Source organism: Homalodisca vitripennis, chromosome 1 (genome assembly GCF_021130785.1).
Source record: "Homalodisca vitripennis isolate AUS2020 chromosome 1, UT_GWSS_2.1, whole genome shotgun sequence".
In the NCBI taxonomy this organism is placed as follows: domain Eukaryota; kingdom Metazoa; phylum Arthropoda; class Insecta; order Hemiptera; family Cicadellidae; genus Homalodisca; species Homalodisca vitripennis.
Window position 1 is genome coordinate 143,664,889 of NC_060207.1, and position 17,980 is coordinate 143,682,868.

Here is a 17,980-nt window from a genome sequence, read left to right on the forward strand (position 1 = left end):
ACAGAATTTAATTAACAGCTGAAAAAATTATAAAGAGAGCAATTTCACATTTTAAAATTTTGATTTTATTAGACATCAGTTGGTTAGTAGGAAAAAAGCAATCACTAATATATAAAAAGGTTAGCTTTATGGTATATGTAATCATCCGTCAATAATTAATTTTATCTCTAGAACTGGACGTTGAAATTTCTCTAAATGGCAGCCCTGTAATTTTTGTTTAGGAACCTTAAAAAAATTAATAAACTATGTTTTGTTCTAAGCTAATTCGTTATCTTATTACATATAATTTTTCATCATCAGATGAAGATTTAGATACACTAATATAATCACATAAGTATTTCTGCACGTTGTTTTACAATATTTTTAGACCTATAGAGAAATAAATACTAAGGCTCTTTTTATTGAATTATTTTTTAATTGTTTTGTTGCATTCATGATGCAGTATTCGTCATACATTATAGAGTAAGCAACACTTTACAATAAAGAAAATTTTAAGACTTCTTAGCTTTTTAGTGAAAAATTATGTAAATCAGACAATTTTTTAAGATGCATTAAACAATGTATTTTGCTAGTCTATAATAAACAGGTGAAGTAGCTACAAACTTTAATCTTCTAAAATAAATGCTAATTCAAGGGTTAGACAAAGAACATTCTCTGTAATCAAATTAGAATCCTACTGAACCAATTTTGAGGTAGCAGTATAACTTGATCTATCTTATAGGTTCATTTGAAAATTAAAAAGTCCCAAAAATCAATAAATAATACTTTTATGACTGCTTTAATTAATGCAATATTTAATGAAAGTGAAATATTAGTGTTGTATTTCTTTAAAAAATTATCATAAACTAATAGTAAATGAAGATAAGAATAATTTATTATCATTTAGTTGTAAATTTTGAAAAAAATAATATCTTAAATTTTAATCTATTTTTTTACGTATATTTATATTAAAAAATGTTAATGGTATACCATAGTTCTTAACTGTGTAATGAACATTGTAATGAGAAAAACAAGTAACAATAGGCTGGTTTTGTTCATGAAAGGAGCAGGAGTGTAGTCTAGCTACGTTTGATCCTTCAAATAGTAGTGAACCCAAGTACAAGTTCTTTATATTTTTGGCTTGACATTGAAGGAAGAAGAAATGGAGTATTATTTTACATTTTTCCATGCAATACAACAATCAACAATAATTATAAATCGTCATCAATTACACATTAAGTTTCTGTAATTCCTGTTTTCTGTAGTTTATCTGAAACTGTCAACCTGGAATTTGTACAGTGCAATATTTATGGCCTTTCCAACAATAACTTATCATGTCTTACCATGTTTTAACGAGTATATCCATGAGAAAATTAAACTAGTAAAAATCACAATTTGCATACTTTCTTTAATAAAGAAACATGATCATGGATTTAAGGTACTGACTCTGAAGAAACACATAAATTATTTCAAAATATTGAAAAAATATGTAAATACTTAAAGTGATGTGTGAAAATATGAACGAAACTTCATAAAAGTATATTATATTATCACAAGATCTTTATTATGAGTTCATTAAGATGATCGTTTATTACAAAATTACATGAGTACAGAGCTACAAAAGTGTTTTAAGTTATAGTCTTGTTTCACAGTGTCAATCAATTTCATTCAAGGTATTCCTTCATTGAGTAAAAATGGTTGCGTCATCAGCCAGTTTTGAAGATGTCGTTTTAGTTGTTGGCCTTTGAATGATTCTGTGGAATCGAGTTGAAAACGTTTTACCCAATGTAAGAGAGTTTTCTGCAATACATAGTGTGGTGTGCTAGAATATGTTAGTCCGTTGCTCTCTGTGTGTTGTAGGAGTGTATATTTTCCCCTCTTGAGAGTTGTCTGGTCTGTGTAGACAACCACCATGTAAATATAAAGTGTAATGACAGTCATAATCCTCAGTGATTTAAAGGTCTTTCTATAACTCTGATAGCCTTTTTCTAAAGAATCAGTATTCTATCAAGGCTACGATGTTCCTCCCCATACAACCAAGCCATATCTTATTTGTGATTCCACAATAGCATGATATACAGCTTTTGCAGCCTCTTGGCCAGCTATGCACTTAATTCTTCACCCTGAAAAAAATTCCAGATCCAAGCTTTTTGCTTAGAGGGTTTGGTCCTGTTTTATTTATGGTCCTATGGATTTCCACAATCTGGCTGCAACTTTCAAAGGTAGCTTGCCACCCAATCCTTTCATTTGTCTTAAAAACCAGTTCTTTAGTATAAAATTATGTTCTAAGTAATCAAACGCCTTGTTGTAGTCTAAAAGGCTGGCTGAGACAAATTAGTTATCTTCCAGTTAATCTGTAACATATTCTACTAAACTTGTGGTGCATTCCATGCACTTATGGTGGATTTTTCCTTTAGAATTCCATAATAGTTTTTTGTTAGCAGTTTTTGCTCTTCCAAGTGTTGTGTCATCTTTTTTAGCACAATATTTTTTTAATAATTACGGAAAAAGGTGAGTTTAAGAGATTGGTAGATAATTTTCCAGTTTTTGATGTAGATCTCTTCTTGTGTTTTTGATACATTTTTTTTAACAGTTTCAGTTTTGAAAGGAATTGGCTAAGATCAAAGGACTTATTAGTCATTATAACAAATGGAGCTGCTAATTGGTTTGCACAATGCTTAACTGATTTTGATGTGACTTCATCAACATCACATGATAGTTTAGGTTTTAACAATTACATTAGGTTGTTTAGGTACAGTGCTAATTTGGAGAGCACTTAGATTTCTTTACAGAGTGATATCTGCAATCTGGCAGAAGTAGCTACTAGAGTTTTACAATCTGATGTAAAAATGAATTATGAAACTTTCTCTGTTGTTTTTCAGAGTTTATCATGTTCCACAGTGACTTGTTGCCATGTTGGATTTGTTGTCAGAGTTGGTTATGTGTTCTTTGCAGCTGCTTGTCTAAGCTCTCATAGTTCTAAGTCATAAGCTTTCTTTTTCTGTTTCATTGTGTCCTTGTCAAGTTCATATCTGTGTAAACACATAAGTAATTCTTCTTTTAGCAGGTTTACATCAGGGTCATATTAGAGCTTAGGCTTGACTCTTTGTTTTGACTTTTTAGAGATATCTAAAGCTCTGCTTATAATTTATTGAAATGAGTTATGTGCTTCTTCAGCATTGGGTGCATTCTATACACTGTTCCAGCACTGTGACAAGACAGTTCCAATTTTAAATTATTTAGATTTCGTTTACCTGTTTTTTTTTTACCTTCTTCCCTTCATATTGCACCTTGCAAAGTTGACCTGTGTGGTCACATGTTTCATAATGACAGTGAAACTAATATTGTCCTCAGGTACGTTCAGATGCAGTTGGTTGATGTTACAGAGGTACTGGTTATTTTTGTAGCTGGAAGGGCCAAATGTCAATTGTTCTTCCACAAACAGGATATTGTCATGGTTTGCTATTAGTCGGTTAAAATTAATATTACCCATTACAATTGTTTGTCTTAAATCTACCAAATTTAAAGAAAGAATTGCTGATATGCTCTCTGTAGCATGTTTGGTGTTTCCTCCTCGTGACCGATAGAGGCCAAGTAGATTGAAGGAGCATTGTTCTGTGCCAGTTCGTATCATGGCAGCCTCACAAAGGAGTTCTATTCAGTGATTTCTTATGCCCAACACTTTTACATTAATATCTGCTGTTTCAAAGGTGTAGTTGGCAATCCATCCTAGTTTGTGTAATTCATTGCTAAAGTCTGTTATTAAGTTGTAGCTATTAACTTTTGTTGAGAGCAGGGTTTCTGAGCTTAACCCAAGTTTGGCCAATATTAATAGTCTTAACTAGAGGATGCTCAAGTCTTTCTATTTTGTTGGTTAGACCTCTCACGTTCTGGTGAAGTACACTTATTTTTCAGGTTTTACTTGAACCTTTAGTGCTCTATTTAGTTATACGAGTATAGCTTGGTTTATTGTGTACAGAAAAATTCTGGTTCTGTAGTATTTGTAGTTTTTTGTATTGACATTTGTTGGGGATATCCGTGGTTTTGAGGTTTCTTGCTTTGCTGATGTCTGTACTTTATTTGGTCTTAAATCTGTTACTGGGGTCTCTATATTCCTCTTGCTGAGACACTTTGGAGAGCTGTTCTTGAAGTTGATAATATTCTTTACAAAAGATTCTTCAAGACTATCACATTCTTTTACTTTGTTGACTGTAGCAGGGGATAATCAATTAAGAGGCATCTTGGTTGTTGCATTTGCTCTCGGGTTATCCTTATTTTGGTTAGTTGAGGAGTGTACATATGCTCTTTTGGTCAGGTTTGTGCATTTCCCTTTGAAGGTAGTCTGTTTTTTAAATTTAGCTGCTTGTACAAAGATAATATGCTGCATTGTCTGAACCAGTGTCACTTTAGGGTAGAGATTACAATTTGTTACAGTTTCAGGTGGTGGGGATTTAACTGCTAACTGGTCGAGTTTTATTTGAATTTCTGACAGCGCAATCAATATAGTTGATGAACTTTGAGTGTTTTTACTATTCTCATTCACTAAAGGGGCAGTTTGTGTACAGGAGTCTGTGTACATTTTATTTATCACTTCATGTCTATCAACTTTCTTTAAAACATAAACATACCATCTTTTTGTTGGTCTAACTTTTTTACATGATTCTTAATAAGTTAACCTAAGTTAAAATCATGCACTTCGAAGATTACTTGTGTTTCTTACCAAAATTGTTTCTTCCTATCAAGCTGGTCTTGTGAGTCAGCATTCTATTGCAGAAGAATTTCAATTCTATTAATGTATTCTTGCTCCTCAATCTCCATTTCTTCCAATTTCCCTCCCAGTATTGTTAATCTTGTCTGTAACTTTATATTTGTCTTCTTTTAAAAGTTTGTTTTCTTCTAATAAAACTAAATCTATTTTTGCTATCATCTTTAATTTGTGTTCATCGTTAAGTGCTTTATAAAAACAACACTAGCATAAGTAATCATGCATTATTGTTTGCAATATTACTAAAATATTCTGTTGTTATATCACATTGCTAGACTTCCATAATCACAATACAAGGGGTTTCAAAATTAAATAAATATTGAAGTTTTAAGGCTTTTACTTTATTTACACAGTAGAATCACAATTATAAATTATGAAGAACAACTAAAAAACTTCCATAGCTGTATACTTGTGTGTATGCACTGTTATATTTTCCTTTAGAAAGAACTAGCCGTAAAGATGGGGTCCAACTTACAGAAAGCTTTATGTGTTTTATAGTACGAAAAGACTAGATTTTTAGTTACAATTTAACCCTTACAACTTGTATGTCAGACCTCATCAGACATAATTTTGCTGTCCCACTTGTATGTCGAACAGTATCCAACATTGCCATGACGTCAGATTTCTTCCATTTTCAGCCGGTATGTCCATCCAACTTGCTTCGTTACTTTTTTGTTTTGTCTTGTAAATAGTGTACATATAGTTTTGTAGTAAATGAGTGATATTTTAAATATTTTTTTTTTATTTTATGCTAAAATAGAATGTTTAAGTTTCTTTTTGATACTAGGTTTAAAAATACTAATTATTTTTTAGTATTAAATACTTTAGCATAAAATAAAAAGTCGATTATTGAAAACATTATATACTTACTTCAAAACTATATTTAAAAACAACAACTTTATGTGTAAAACAAAAACTGGTCCAAAATGTGCAAATCTGGACCAAAGTAAAAAAATAAAATATTTGCTGCTTCTTAACTTCTAAAAAGATAGGATTACCAATTTGTTTGTATAGGCTCATGTATATGTAATATATCATACTAAACTTAACTGAGATTCTAGATCTTTTAATGAAGATTTAAGATAGTGCAAAGTCAATAACGTTTTTAATAACTTTTTACTATTTTATTTACTTATTTATTTTTTTAATCAAATATAGTTTTGGCTTTACAAACAAATGAACAGTAAAACTGAGGTAAAAAAAATAAAAATTAATTTGTAATCTAAAATTATAAAGAAAAGATATAGTGTTTTAACTAAAAGTTTGCTTAATGGCAAAAAACACCCTGGGATTAATTGCATGTACCTATTAAATATGATCGACACTCTAGGAGCTAAGTATAATAATAGTAATAACTTAAAAATAAATCATGATATTGCTATAAAAGCTTACAGAAAGTTGTGTCTTATAAACAAAAGAGGCAGTTAACCCTTTCCACGCCAACGTCCGTGTGACATGGACGTCGGGTACTCAATCGAAAAATGCTGACGGCCGTGTGACACGGACGTCACGAATTTGTCTTTGTAATTTGTTATAGTACATCAGATCGGCATGATATTCGATCTAATGAGTTGCTTTATACGCTTATAATGATTTAATACTCTATGTAGTCTTTACTTCGGTGGTATTTGTGTTTTATTTCAGCCGTGCGGCAGTTGGATTACTTGTCACAGTCGAGGTTGCGCTGCCGATCGTACTGTTTGTTTACAGGTCGTGTTTTACACAGTTCTTTCGTTTTATAACTGTTTTATTGTTTATTGTTGTTTTATACTTAGTTTTGTGTGTTTGACATTTTTAGTTCTGAGCATAGTGAATTTACAAATATATATACAGTATAATACTTTACTTCAGCATCTGACCAAATTTACATATATGTCAACTTCTAGGGAAAACGTCATAAACACAATACTACATTAAGGTAAGCTTTTGAAATTGTATAATTAGGTTAAGAATTATATATACTTTAGTGCTGTGTAACTGAAAAGCACCAAATATTTTTTTGAATATCGTTTAAGTGTGCAAAGAAATGTTTTTTACAAATTAAAAAATATATTTAGTGTAACTTTTTATATTACAAACATAAACTAATAATAAAAATTAATAATCCATTTTATTTGAAAGAGGGTTTATTAACCCTTTACATGCCAACGTACCGGTATTACGGCTGTCGGCTACTCAACTGAAAATCGCCAACGGCCGTAATATAGGTACGTCACGTTTTTTCGCCTGCAATTTTCTTATAGTTCATCTTATTGCCGCGAAATTTTGACTAATCGATAGTCGATTAGTTGCTTTGCAACCACAAAGTAGTTAATTTCTTTATGGACTGTTTGTTTGGTCGTATTTGAGCTTCGCAGCTGTTGAATTGTTTGGTCGAGATTGAGGTTACGTTCATGTTGCTATGCGTTGTTTACGTTTGTAATTCTCTCATTACTTTTGTTGTTAGGGCATTTTTACTATGCCCCTTTTATTAGATTCATTGGTACTTTGGGATTATACAGACCACACCCAGACATGAATCGTTATTTGACATTTAGCTTCAACTGATTAATAGATTAGCGTAGAACAATATTTCGTCAGTATAAAACAGGAATTGTCTTATCGCAAACCCCTCCCCATCCTCAGACAGAGGTCAAAGTCGAGCGGTGTAGTAGATAACGTGATTGCAGAGTCTCGCCGCCCGTTCGCTTTGTTGTACTTTCGTATTTTACCCCTACATTTCTCCAAACACAAAAATTCAACAAAAACAAACATTACCAAACAAAAACTAAACCCTTTATTGAAAAAAAAAAACACACAAAACTTGCTATTATTCTTCATCAAACTCCGCCACCCAAAATGCGAGTGCCTCCGGCCGAAGGTGCTTCCGAAGCTCGCGCTGATGTCAACGAAAGAAAAACATCCCTCGAGATAGTATCTATCAGTAAATATAATTCTAGAGGGGCTGATCAGAAATATAAATTGAATGGTAATAGAAAGGCAATTATGTACCGTACAAAAAACTTAAATAATCATGTGATGCCGCGCGGCCTGCCGTAATCGGGATTCTCGAGAAAGATAAGATAACAGTGACCACAATACCGATCACAATACCTGGGAATGCTTGTTGATTGATGGAATGTTAGTTCTGTTACTCAAATACATAGTTTTATAACGTTCTACGTTCATTGAAAAAAGTTGAAGCGAATCTGACCTCATTAACAAGATAATCTTTGTAAGTTTGTAATTTTGTAATTAAAAAGTTGTTTTTTTTTTCGTTCTACAATGTTTGTTTATAATATATCTATAAATTTATATTTTTGTGTTCTTCATACTGGTGTGGTTGGTATAATCCCAAAGTACCGATTTGTATAGTGTCAAATATTGATTTGTGAATATAGTGTAACATTACATACAACGTCCATGCAAATTACAAAAACTGTGCCCGTGTCACATTTAGTGAAAAAAATCATAACTGGACTTCTATATAAGGTAGGCTTTTGAAATTTTGTAATTAGGTTAAGGGTTAGATATAGTTTACTAGGATATAACAGGAAATCAGCATACATTTTTTTTAAACCACTTATTTGTGCTAAAAAAAATGTTTTTTAGAAATTTTAAATTTTTTTTTCTTAATTTTTAACTTTTTTATAAGTTTAAATTACAGTTATGCAACTAAAATTTACCAACAGAACAAGGACATTTCATAAGCAAAATAATGATTAAAAAATCATCAATATCTGTTAAAAAATAAAAAAGTTATGATACATTTAGTGAAAGCTTGCAAAACTGCTGAAAATGCCCTTGGCGTTTCTGGGTAGTACTTTTGGAAAATGGGCTGGCATGCAAAGGGTTAAGAAAAAGAACAGAACAAAATATCATTAACGTATGTTGAAAAATAAAAAACATATGTGGGTTTATATGAAACCTTGCGGAGAGGGTGAAAAATGCCTTGACGTTTTTGGCTGGTACTTATAGAAAATGGGCTGGCGTGCAAAGGGTGAAAATTAACAGAATCAAATAAAAATTTTATTTTTAAGTCATTACTATTTTTATACTTAGCTCCTAGAGTGCTGATCATATTTCATAAATCCATGCAAGTAATCCCAGGGTGTTTCTTTTTGCCACTAAGCAAGCTTTTGATTAAAACACTATATCTTTTTAAAATTGTTTAGATATCAAGTTAATTTATCACAGCAGTTAAAATATTAAAGAATAAAACATAACAACTTATTTGATTTGAAGAATAATCAAGGTGTCTGATTCAGTTTAGTTGCATTTAAATTATTTTTAGAATAAAAACTAAATTCTCTGTACTATATCAATTTTGTACAGAGAACTTAGAAAAGTAAACCACACCACAAAAAATGGAAATTAACTGTGTCAGAGACCTCTAAAGTTTATAAATGAAAAACAAACACTTAGACGGAGAAATGCATTATTTTTATTTGTGGTTTGAAAGTTTTTATGTAGGCCTTAGTACTAAACATTTTAAATTGTTCACAACGGAATAAAAATACTAATATATTATGTAGATTTCGGCCTACATGAAAACATTCACCAGCATAGAACTTAAAAATAATTCACATCACTTAAAAAAATCTCACAAACGTGTTCAATAACAATACGTAAAAAGCAATACAATATAAAATCAATCATTCCATATAATTTAATAATAACTAATAAAAACAGTGTGTTGCAATATTGAAAATAATTTATCAGTCGCAATGACGGTAACACGGAACCGATATGTTTTATAAACACTACCGACTACTATAGCACGAATATCGAGTATTAATATTATATAAAAAAAGATACGTTCATAAAAGTATAATACATCAACCTTATAATACATACAACTATATATACCGAGCAGATAGTGATAAAACGACAAGTCTTTACAGAAAGCGCAGGAATGTTCTATACATTAGGTGGGCTCATCACGGGCACTCTTCTGTTGAAGAGCAGCTATCAGCGAAGTGACAGTCGACTGTAGTCGGTCCAGCCAGTCCACGTCAGCGTTACTTGAGGTGGAGTCGTCATTTGTAGAACTCACGTCCTTGTCCTTGGAACAGCTGGCCTTAACCTCTTCTATCTTGCTGCTCTCTTCCACCTTCTCTTCTTTCTCCACCTCCTTCACTGGTGGTTTTTCTTCCTCTTCAATTTTTCTCTTCTTATTTCGGAGATTCTTCTGAAAATGGTTAAATACGATTATTCAAAGTAATTTAAAAAAAGACACAGTATTCTAACATTTTATAACGACACTAATCAGAACACTTACAAGCTGTAGTCTAGACCCAGGTGTAACATTTATTTAGAAAGAGCAAGAACTCAATTAAAAAAATATATAAGTCCCATGGTTTACTTATAATTGCTTAAAAAATTATATTTAGTTAAAAAATCATTAAAATGGGTGAAAGTGTAAGAAAGTTGTCAAAAATAAGGAGGCGGCAATGAAAATGTTAAGCGGAAGGTGAAATTGAGCTGAACACAACATTTCCCACCATAGCTACAAATATAAGGTCCTATTTTTTGTAAATACATTGCATATATTGTGAATGCTTATTTTACAATGCATAAAATTAAAGTAGAAGGTAGAGGATATGACTTCATTCTTAAAATATGACTATTCCTGAACCTCTGCATATCCTTTTAAAATAAAGTGATATTGTTGAATTACTTTTTATGTTATCAGGTGGTCTCCAAAGGTTTAAGAATGGCAAGAATTGGTTTGGTGATGATTTTATTTGAATCAAATTTAAGCTATGAAAAAATAATTAGGATACGGCATTTGAAAATTGGGAATCAATTTTTTAAGATTTGTGGAATTGGATTTGAAATTTAAAAATTCTGGATTTGATCATTATTAGAATGATATAAAACTTGAAAGTCTTTTTCTGCTTTCAATGGAAACTGATTTCTCTATGAGTGATTCTTCTTGGAAAACTTCCTTATGTATTTGAACTGTCAGTTGAACTCACCTGTCACCTCTAGTATTCTGGCTTGCAGATTGTTGAGGATGGCCAGGAGGTCAGGTGGGGGAACAACCGGCAGCTCCACACTGTAGACTAGAGAGAGGGCTCTCAGCTCGCCATTGAGCTTGTATGCAGTCGTCGTCAGGTCAGTGGAGGGCAAAGTCTTGCCCAATGTGTTCACCAGTGTTTCCATCAGTTGACACGTGTTGTCTGACAGTACTTGTGGTGCCACCTGGTTACAGGTGCAAAATGATTTAAATTTATTGGCATTCTGAAAAGGTAGTTTTAGTTATCCTTCACAAAAAAATAGCAATTAAAACTAGAATTATTAGCTGCTATACTTGTAATAAATTACTTGATGTAGTATTTATGAAATAGGTAATATGGGTAACAGAGTTGGTTTTAGACCATGAGTGATTTTGAGATTGGGAAATAAAATCTCATAATACTCAAATTTTTCGTTTCTCACCTATAATTTCTAGATCTACTGTTTTCAGAAAATAATATTTAAGTGTAATGATAAAGTGAATTAAATTTCCTTAAATCTACATTGGTTGATATATCTTTTGGTGAAATAATAATTGAGATAAAGCAGTCAAAGATACATGTATTTTTTTAAATGTCAAGTATTACCTCAATATATGGAAATAATTTCTTATAATAAATTACCCAAAAAAAAAAAATAAAAGAGGGACTGTCTTATGAATGTGCAAGACAAAACTAACATATTTCCTTATTGATAAAGACTATTTACAACTTTAATGAATCTTACTTTGCTAGTTTTATTACTATAAACTTAAGATAGCCATTAATGTAAATAATGCTTTATTGAATACAATAGTTTATTTTAGATTTCATTTATTATTAGTTTCAGTTAAATACTAATTTCAATTTAGGCAATTTGATTCTAGATATTTGTAATATTAAGCATAAATACAGGTCTTGATGCAGTAGACAAAGTCAACACATTATTGGCTGTGCGTTAGTGAAGACACATAGGACTTGAAAAATTTCATATCTGCCTGTCTATCCCCACAATATCTTGAAAATGAACTGACCTATAGATTTGAAATTTTGCACAACGCTTCATTTCTATATGAGAAATACTGAGTTTGATGATGGTATATGTCAATCCATAGGATTTGACTGAGGCTTTATGTTTTAGCAAATATTTTTACACTGGTCTTATGGGTAACCATGATAGCAAAGAAAAAACAGATACCAATGAACCAATTTGTGAGAATCTGTGATTACTCTAACAACTTTTTTTGAAATAGCAATATCCTATTAATTTTATTACTGTAACCCCAGAGTAAGATACCATAAATAATTCTTCTTTGAAACAAAGCAAAATAAGCAGATCATACATAGTTATTTGGTACAAAGTTTTTTAAACTTCTAAGTAAAAATATAACTCAAGACAATCTAGCTGAAATGTATGCTACATGAGATTTCCAAGAAAGTGTTGATCAATATAGAGACCCTAAAACTTTCTACACTAACTTGTTCTGGGAAATATCTGAAGCTAAAATATATTTTTTTGGGTTTTAATTTCATTCATTAAGAACCCATTTGCCCTAAACCAAGGTGATACCATTGACAGAGTTGAGTGTGTCAAAGATATATCTTAAATGTACCATTTGGCAAGATATCTAAAAAGATTTCTATGATGGTGCATCATGTCCATCAGTGAGATTTGGACTGAGAACTCTATAACTCAGTAGGCTGGCAGGGGTTGTAAAAATGTCTATTCTGTACGATGTATGCCTGCAGGACAGCTTGAGAAGAAAACAAGTTATGGACTTGGAATTTTCCATGTAATATCAGCAAAGCCTGTTACACGACATATGGTGTTATATACTGTCAATAATGTAATTATAATAAAATCACAAAATGTGCACAAAGTAATATTTTATAAATTCAGATTTTTTATATAATTAGGGTCATTATTAACATAAACAAGAGATTTAATTTCCTTAAAGTACAGTTAATAATTCGTGTATATTCTCTGATTGAATAAAAAGAACAAAGCTATTAATAATAATTACAAAGCAAATAATTACAAAGTTTAAAAAATTACATAAAAAAACTGAAATAAATAATTACTTTTACAAATATGTTTATTAATATATTTACTAATAGAAGTAATATTTCAATTACTCTAATTATGAAAACAGTCACTTATAAAAACAGTACCACACTACTTAGTAATAAAATGTTGGAGGCAATTAATTTCTAAAGAAAAGAAAAGTATCATGTCTTTAATTTAGTAGTGTATACTTATGTGAAAATTGAAATTTTCTTTAAACCTTTTGAATAACTGTAAAGCATATTTACACTAACTTTTGGATGACACTGTATAAAGTAGGGAAGTCATATTTTGGGATTCTATAACATTGATATGTAATCATATAAAAACCTAATAGCAGGTTTAAAGTTATTATCTACTAAATTCGGATTTAATGTTTTTTTTATTCTTACTAAATAGATAAGAATATTTTTTCCATCAGGACTAATCATTGGTTAAGGATCTGGCACACAGGTCTTGACCTGTCTGGTCCATCTGGCCTACGACAGATCGGTTGATCGATAGGCAAAATTGACGTAGGCGGGACACATCTTTTTACTCTAGACTTGTGTTTTCCGTTTCTTTCTAGTTTGTGTGTTCTTTGTATTCTTTTTAAAGTTTTATTATTGCTGAATATCAAAGATGAATAATTAAACAAGAGCTGAAATCCCCCTAAAAACAAACACAAAACTGTTCTGAGCATTTAAGTAAACAGGAAAGAAAATACAACTCCACTCAACGTCATAACAGGCTTGAAATGTCAAAATAAGAAAACTAAAAATAAATTCAGCATCTCCATGCAAGTAAAAAAAATGCAAGAACATTCAACCTTCACAGGAGCAGCTAAACATGACCAGAACCTGACTAAACTAAATACACACTCTTCACTTCCAGCAAGTGATAACGAAGACTCTCAAATGATCCAAGTGAAAGTGATGGTACATAGAGAACAAAACTCTTCAATAAATGAAGCTGAAAATCTGAACAAACCCCCTCAGCAACCTATAAAGACACCACCCTGCACAGCTAGAGTTAAAGCACCAAATGAAACATTTGAGGGATATTTTGCTGAAAATATTGAATATTATAAGATAATAGACATAATCTACAAAGACCAAGTACACTTTTCACCTTCATACTCTTTATCTACAACCAAAAGATCTATTCCTGAAACTAGAATGGAAGAATCCAATTCAAACAATGAACATCAAGTAAACAATTCTTTTTTAGCCCCTGCTCACCGGAAAATGGGAAATCTCAAATACAAATCAAGAGTTTTCAAAAAATGCCTCATTACATCAAAGAACCAATAAACAATCCAAATTATCTCCTCGAACAAACCATTAATCACAAACATGTTTGCACATCACAACAGAATGTACAACCTGCACGAGAACAGACAAAAGAAAGAACCCTCACTTTCGTACACCAAAACACCGACAGGATATCCAACAAAATAGAGCGACTAAACACCCTTCTTTTTGAATTAAAACCAGACTTTGTGATCCTAACAGAACATGGACAAAAAATTGAATCACTGTAGGAAACACCACCAAAAGGGAGGGGTTGCTATATTTGCAAAAGAATCTTTAAACCATCATGTTGACATAATTGACACATACAATTGCAGTACAGAATTGGTATGCGAAATAGCTATTGCTAAGATTACCCTTGGTAGGTCCCATCTCTTTCTTGTTGGAGTTTACAAAACAAATGGAAACCTGGAAGGCAGCCTGGAAATTCTAGCTGAAGCACTGGAAAGCATACCAACGAACCAACCAGTATTGATAATGGGTGATATTAACATTGACAGCCTGACCAAAAAGAATTACTACACTTTAATGAATGAAATCCTGGCTAGTCACAACATCCATCGTCTTGACTTACCACCTACAAGGATAACGCCGACTTCAAGGACATCCATTGACTGTGTTTGTACTAACCTTGAACCAGAAAAGATTCACGTTGAGGTCATAAATATGGCCATCTCGGATCACACTGGTCAGCTCTGCACCATTCAATGGAATAAACACATACCACCCCCACCTGCTACTGAGCGCAGAAACATGAGCAACAGAAATCTGCTTAACTTAAAAACTTTGCTCCGTCAGCAAGACTGGACATCAGTCTTCTATACAAATGATGTAGAAGAATCATACAATAACTTTAACAGTGCACTTTCTTTTACCATCAATTCAACTTGCCCTATAATAAAATTGAAAAAGAGGACCAAGCGGGCCATACAAACTTTAACTGACCCCATAGCAGTTGTCAGATCTGAGGAGGCAATTCACTGAAGCCCAAGATTTGTACAACACTACAGGAGATGAAACTGACAAAAGAAATGTAGCCCTTCTAAAAAAAAGATTACGACCTACAACTAAAACATCTTAGACGCCAAGATAACATAAAAACAATTTCATCAGCAGATAATAAATCCAGTGCAGTCTGGCAGGTTATAAACTCAGAGAGAAAGCCAAAAGAGGAAAAGCACCTTCCCGCAGCACTAGACATACAGGGAAAACTCATAAGAGATCCCACAAAAATTGCAGATCATCTCAATAAATTTTTCATAAACGTAGCTGAAGATACTATACTAAACAGTAAACAGCCAAGAAACCAAAAAATCCTACCAGCCCCAAACCCAGACATACCAAATTTCATACTGCACCACACAACCCGAAAAGAAATAGATCAAATTATCCAATCATTGAAAACTAAAACCTCAGCTGGATATGATAATGTCTCAATAAAACTTTTGAAAGTTTGTAAAGAAGAACTAATTGGCCCTTTAATTAACATAATAAATAAATCTTTTAATTCTGGAATATTCCCGACAGCACTTAAACTAGCCAAAGTGTACCCTAAATTTAAGCAAGGATGCACTACACAAGCAGCTAACTACCGCCCAATTTCATTAATACCCACCAAAGCTAACCTCAGAAACTTTTTCATTAGAAATCAATTTCATACACACAACACCAGAAATAAAAATAAGCTTGACATTCCTCAACATCGACTGACCAAATTTGGAACATTCCATATGGTAAATTGTGTAAGATTTTTTAACAAGCTTCCAGAAATTGCTCGTTACTCCCATAAGTAATTTAAAAAGAAAATTTTATTTGTGGCTTTTAGATAATCCATTTTATTCAATTGACGAGTTTTTAAATATGGATGTCAATATTCAGTTTTAAATCATTGGGTTTTAATTTTAAACTATATATTTATTTTACAACTGTAAGGTAAATGTTTTTAAGTCTCTTAAATCTGTTTTGTGGTTTTCAATGATAGTTTGTTTCTATAGTATGTTTTATACTAAAAGTGTATTGACAATGCCTATTTCATTGTATATATGATCAACGGCAATAAATATCTTATGTCCAAAGTTATTGAAAAATTGGTACTAAACAGATTGCTCCATCACATAATCAACTAATCAACTTCTGACACCCCACCAACATGGATTTTTGACTGGAAGATCAACAACAACAGCTCTTATTAGCCTGGTGGAATTTTTAACAGACCAATTGGAAGAAGGTAACACAGCCACTGCCATTCTAATCGACTACAGTAAGGCATTTGACTGACGGCCTTAGTCATGGACATCTCTTAGAAAAATTGACGACTTTTGGAATAAATGGAAAATCACATGACTGGATAAAAAGTTACCTGACAGGACGAAACCAAATGGTAGAAATAAACCACACCTCAAACAATTTAACACGTCAAATAAAGTCAGTACCACAGCCCATCACGCGTGGTATACCTCAAGGATCTGTATTAGGACCAGTCTTATACATTTTATACACAAATGACCTACCTAGCTTCATGCAAAAATTTCGGACAAACGCTGATGTATGCAGACGATACAGTGCTCCTACTAGGTAAAAAAGAACCAGATCAACTTGAAATAGCTGCTTACACTGCTCTGAATATGGCTTTTCAATATAGCCATGGAAATGACCTTGTGGTAAATGAAAATAAAACTAAACAGCTGGTCCTAGGAAGACACAAGGAAATTGTAGGGAGACTACCAGAGCTGGAGTTAACAGACACTTCAAAGTACCTGGGCATAATAATTGACGACCGCCTTACATGGAAAAACCACATAGACTCTCTGTGCAAAAAGTTGAGCACAGCATTATATGTAATTCGCAGGATAAAAAGTACATGTGGCACAGCAATAGCCAAGACTGCTTACCACGCCCTATACGAAAGTCACCTTCGATATTGGATTGCTGCCTGGGGAGGCACCTCAGCGAATAACATGCAACGTCTCCTAGTCCATCAGTAGAGAGCAATCAGAATTCTTAGCAACCTCCAGCAAAGGGAATCCTGCAGGCATCCATTTAAAGATCTAAGAATTCTCACTGTTGTCAATCTCTACATCTTGGAAACTATCACCTTTCTCCATATTAAGTCACCTGAAGCAGCAAGAACCGGTGCACAATATCACAATTACAATACTAGGCATGCCACCAACTACCAACTCCCAGTACACCGACTCACTATGACAGAGAAGAAACCTACCTACGCAGGAGCAAAGTTATGGAACGTCCTCCCAGAACACCTTAGAAAGACTGAAAAACAGCAGTTTGTACGAAGACTGAAGAAATGGTTACTGGAGCAACCGTTTTTACCAACTGAAAGAATTTTATGAGTGGACTAATAACAATGAAAGTCTAACTGTTTTATATTAACTTGACAAAATATTCTATACTAGACTTCCATGACCCTTGTTCTTATCTCTATGATAATGTACAACAGAATGTAAATAAATAAATAAAGAAATTGAAGCTGTAAGAAAGTATCCCCTCCTCTACAATATGTGAGATAAGAACCACTGTGGTAGAGATCAGCAGATGACAAAGAATGCGTGGCAGGCAACAGCAATGTCGTTGAACACCACAGATAATTACACCTCAGGATTTCTTTAAATTTTATGTTATCTTTTGAACAGGATGAGGGTTAACGTAAATTATTGATTTTTGAAAAGCAAGATACCAATTCAATAAGTTTATCATGGGCTTTAAATGACACTGTTAACAAATTGCGTAAGTTAATCAGTGAGAAAAAAAGACTTGAGATACTTTTTCTTGCAACACACAAGATTGGGAAAAAAGATACTCTCCACGAATTGATCTTGTGGACCCAAAAAATAACATAAAACAACCACAACACAAATACATGTAATAATCTAACCACGATGAC

The 17,980-nt window shown here is 32.4% G+C and overlaps 1 protein-coding gene across 2 annotated transcripts in view; it reads right to left on the reverse strand.

Annotated features, from left to right (window-relative positions):
* Window positions 1-9,144: 9,144 nt before the first annotated feature.
* Window positions 9,145-17,980, reverse strand: part of LOC124372737 (ubiquitin carboxyl-terminal hydrolase 34) — a 145,936-nt gene continuing 137,100 nt past the window's right edge. For both annotated transcript variants that reach the window (XM_046831156.1, XM_046831150.1), the window contains exons 54-55: window positions 10,705-10,930; window positions 9,145-9,914 (exon numbers count right to left, since the gene is read on the reverse strand). In XM_046831156.1, the coding sequence (XP_046687112.1) occupies window positions 9,898-9,914; window positions 10,705-10,930 (243 nt within the window). In that variant the 3' untranslated portion in view covers window positions 9,145-9,897. The remainder of the gene's footprint in view (window positions 9,915-10,704; window positions 10,931-17,980) is intronic.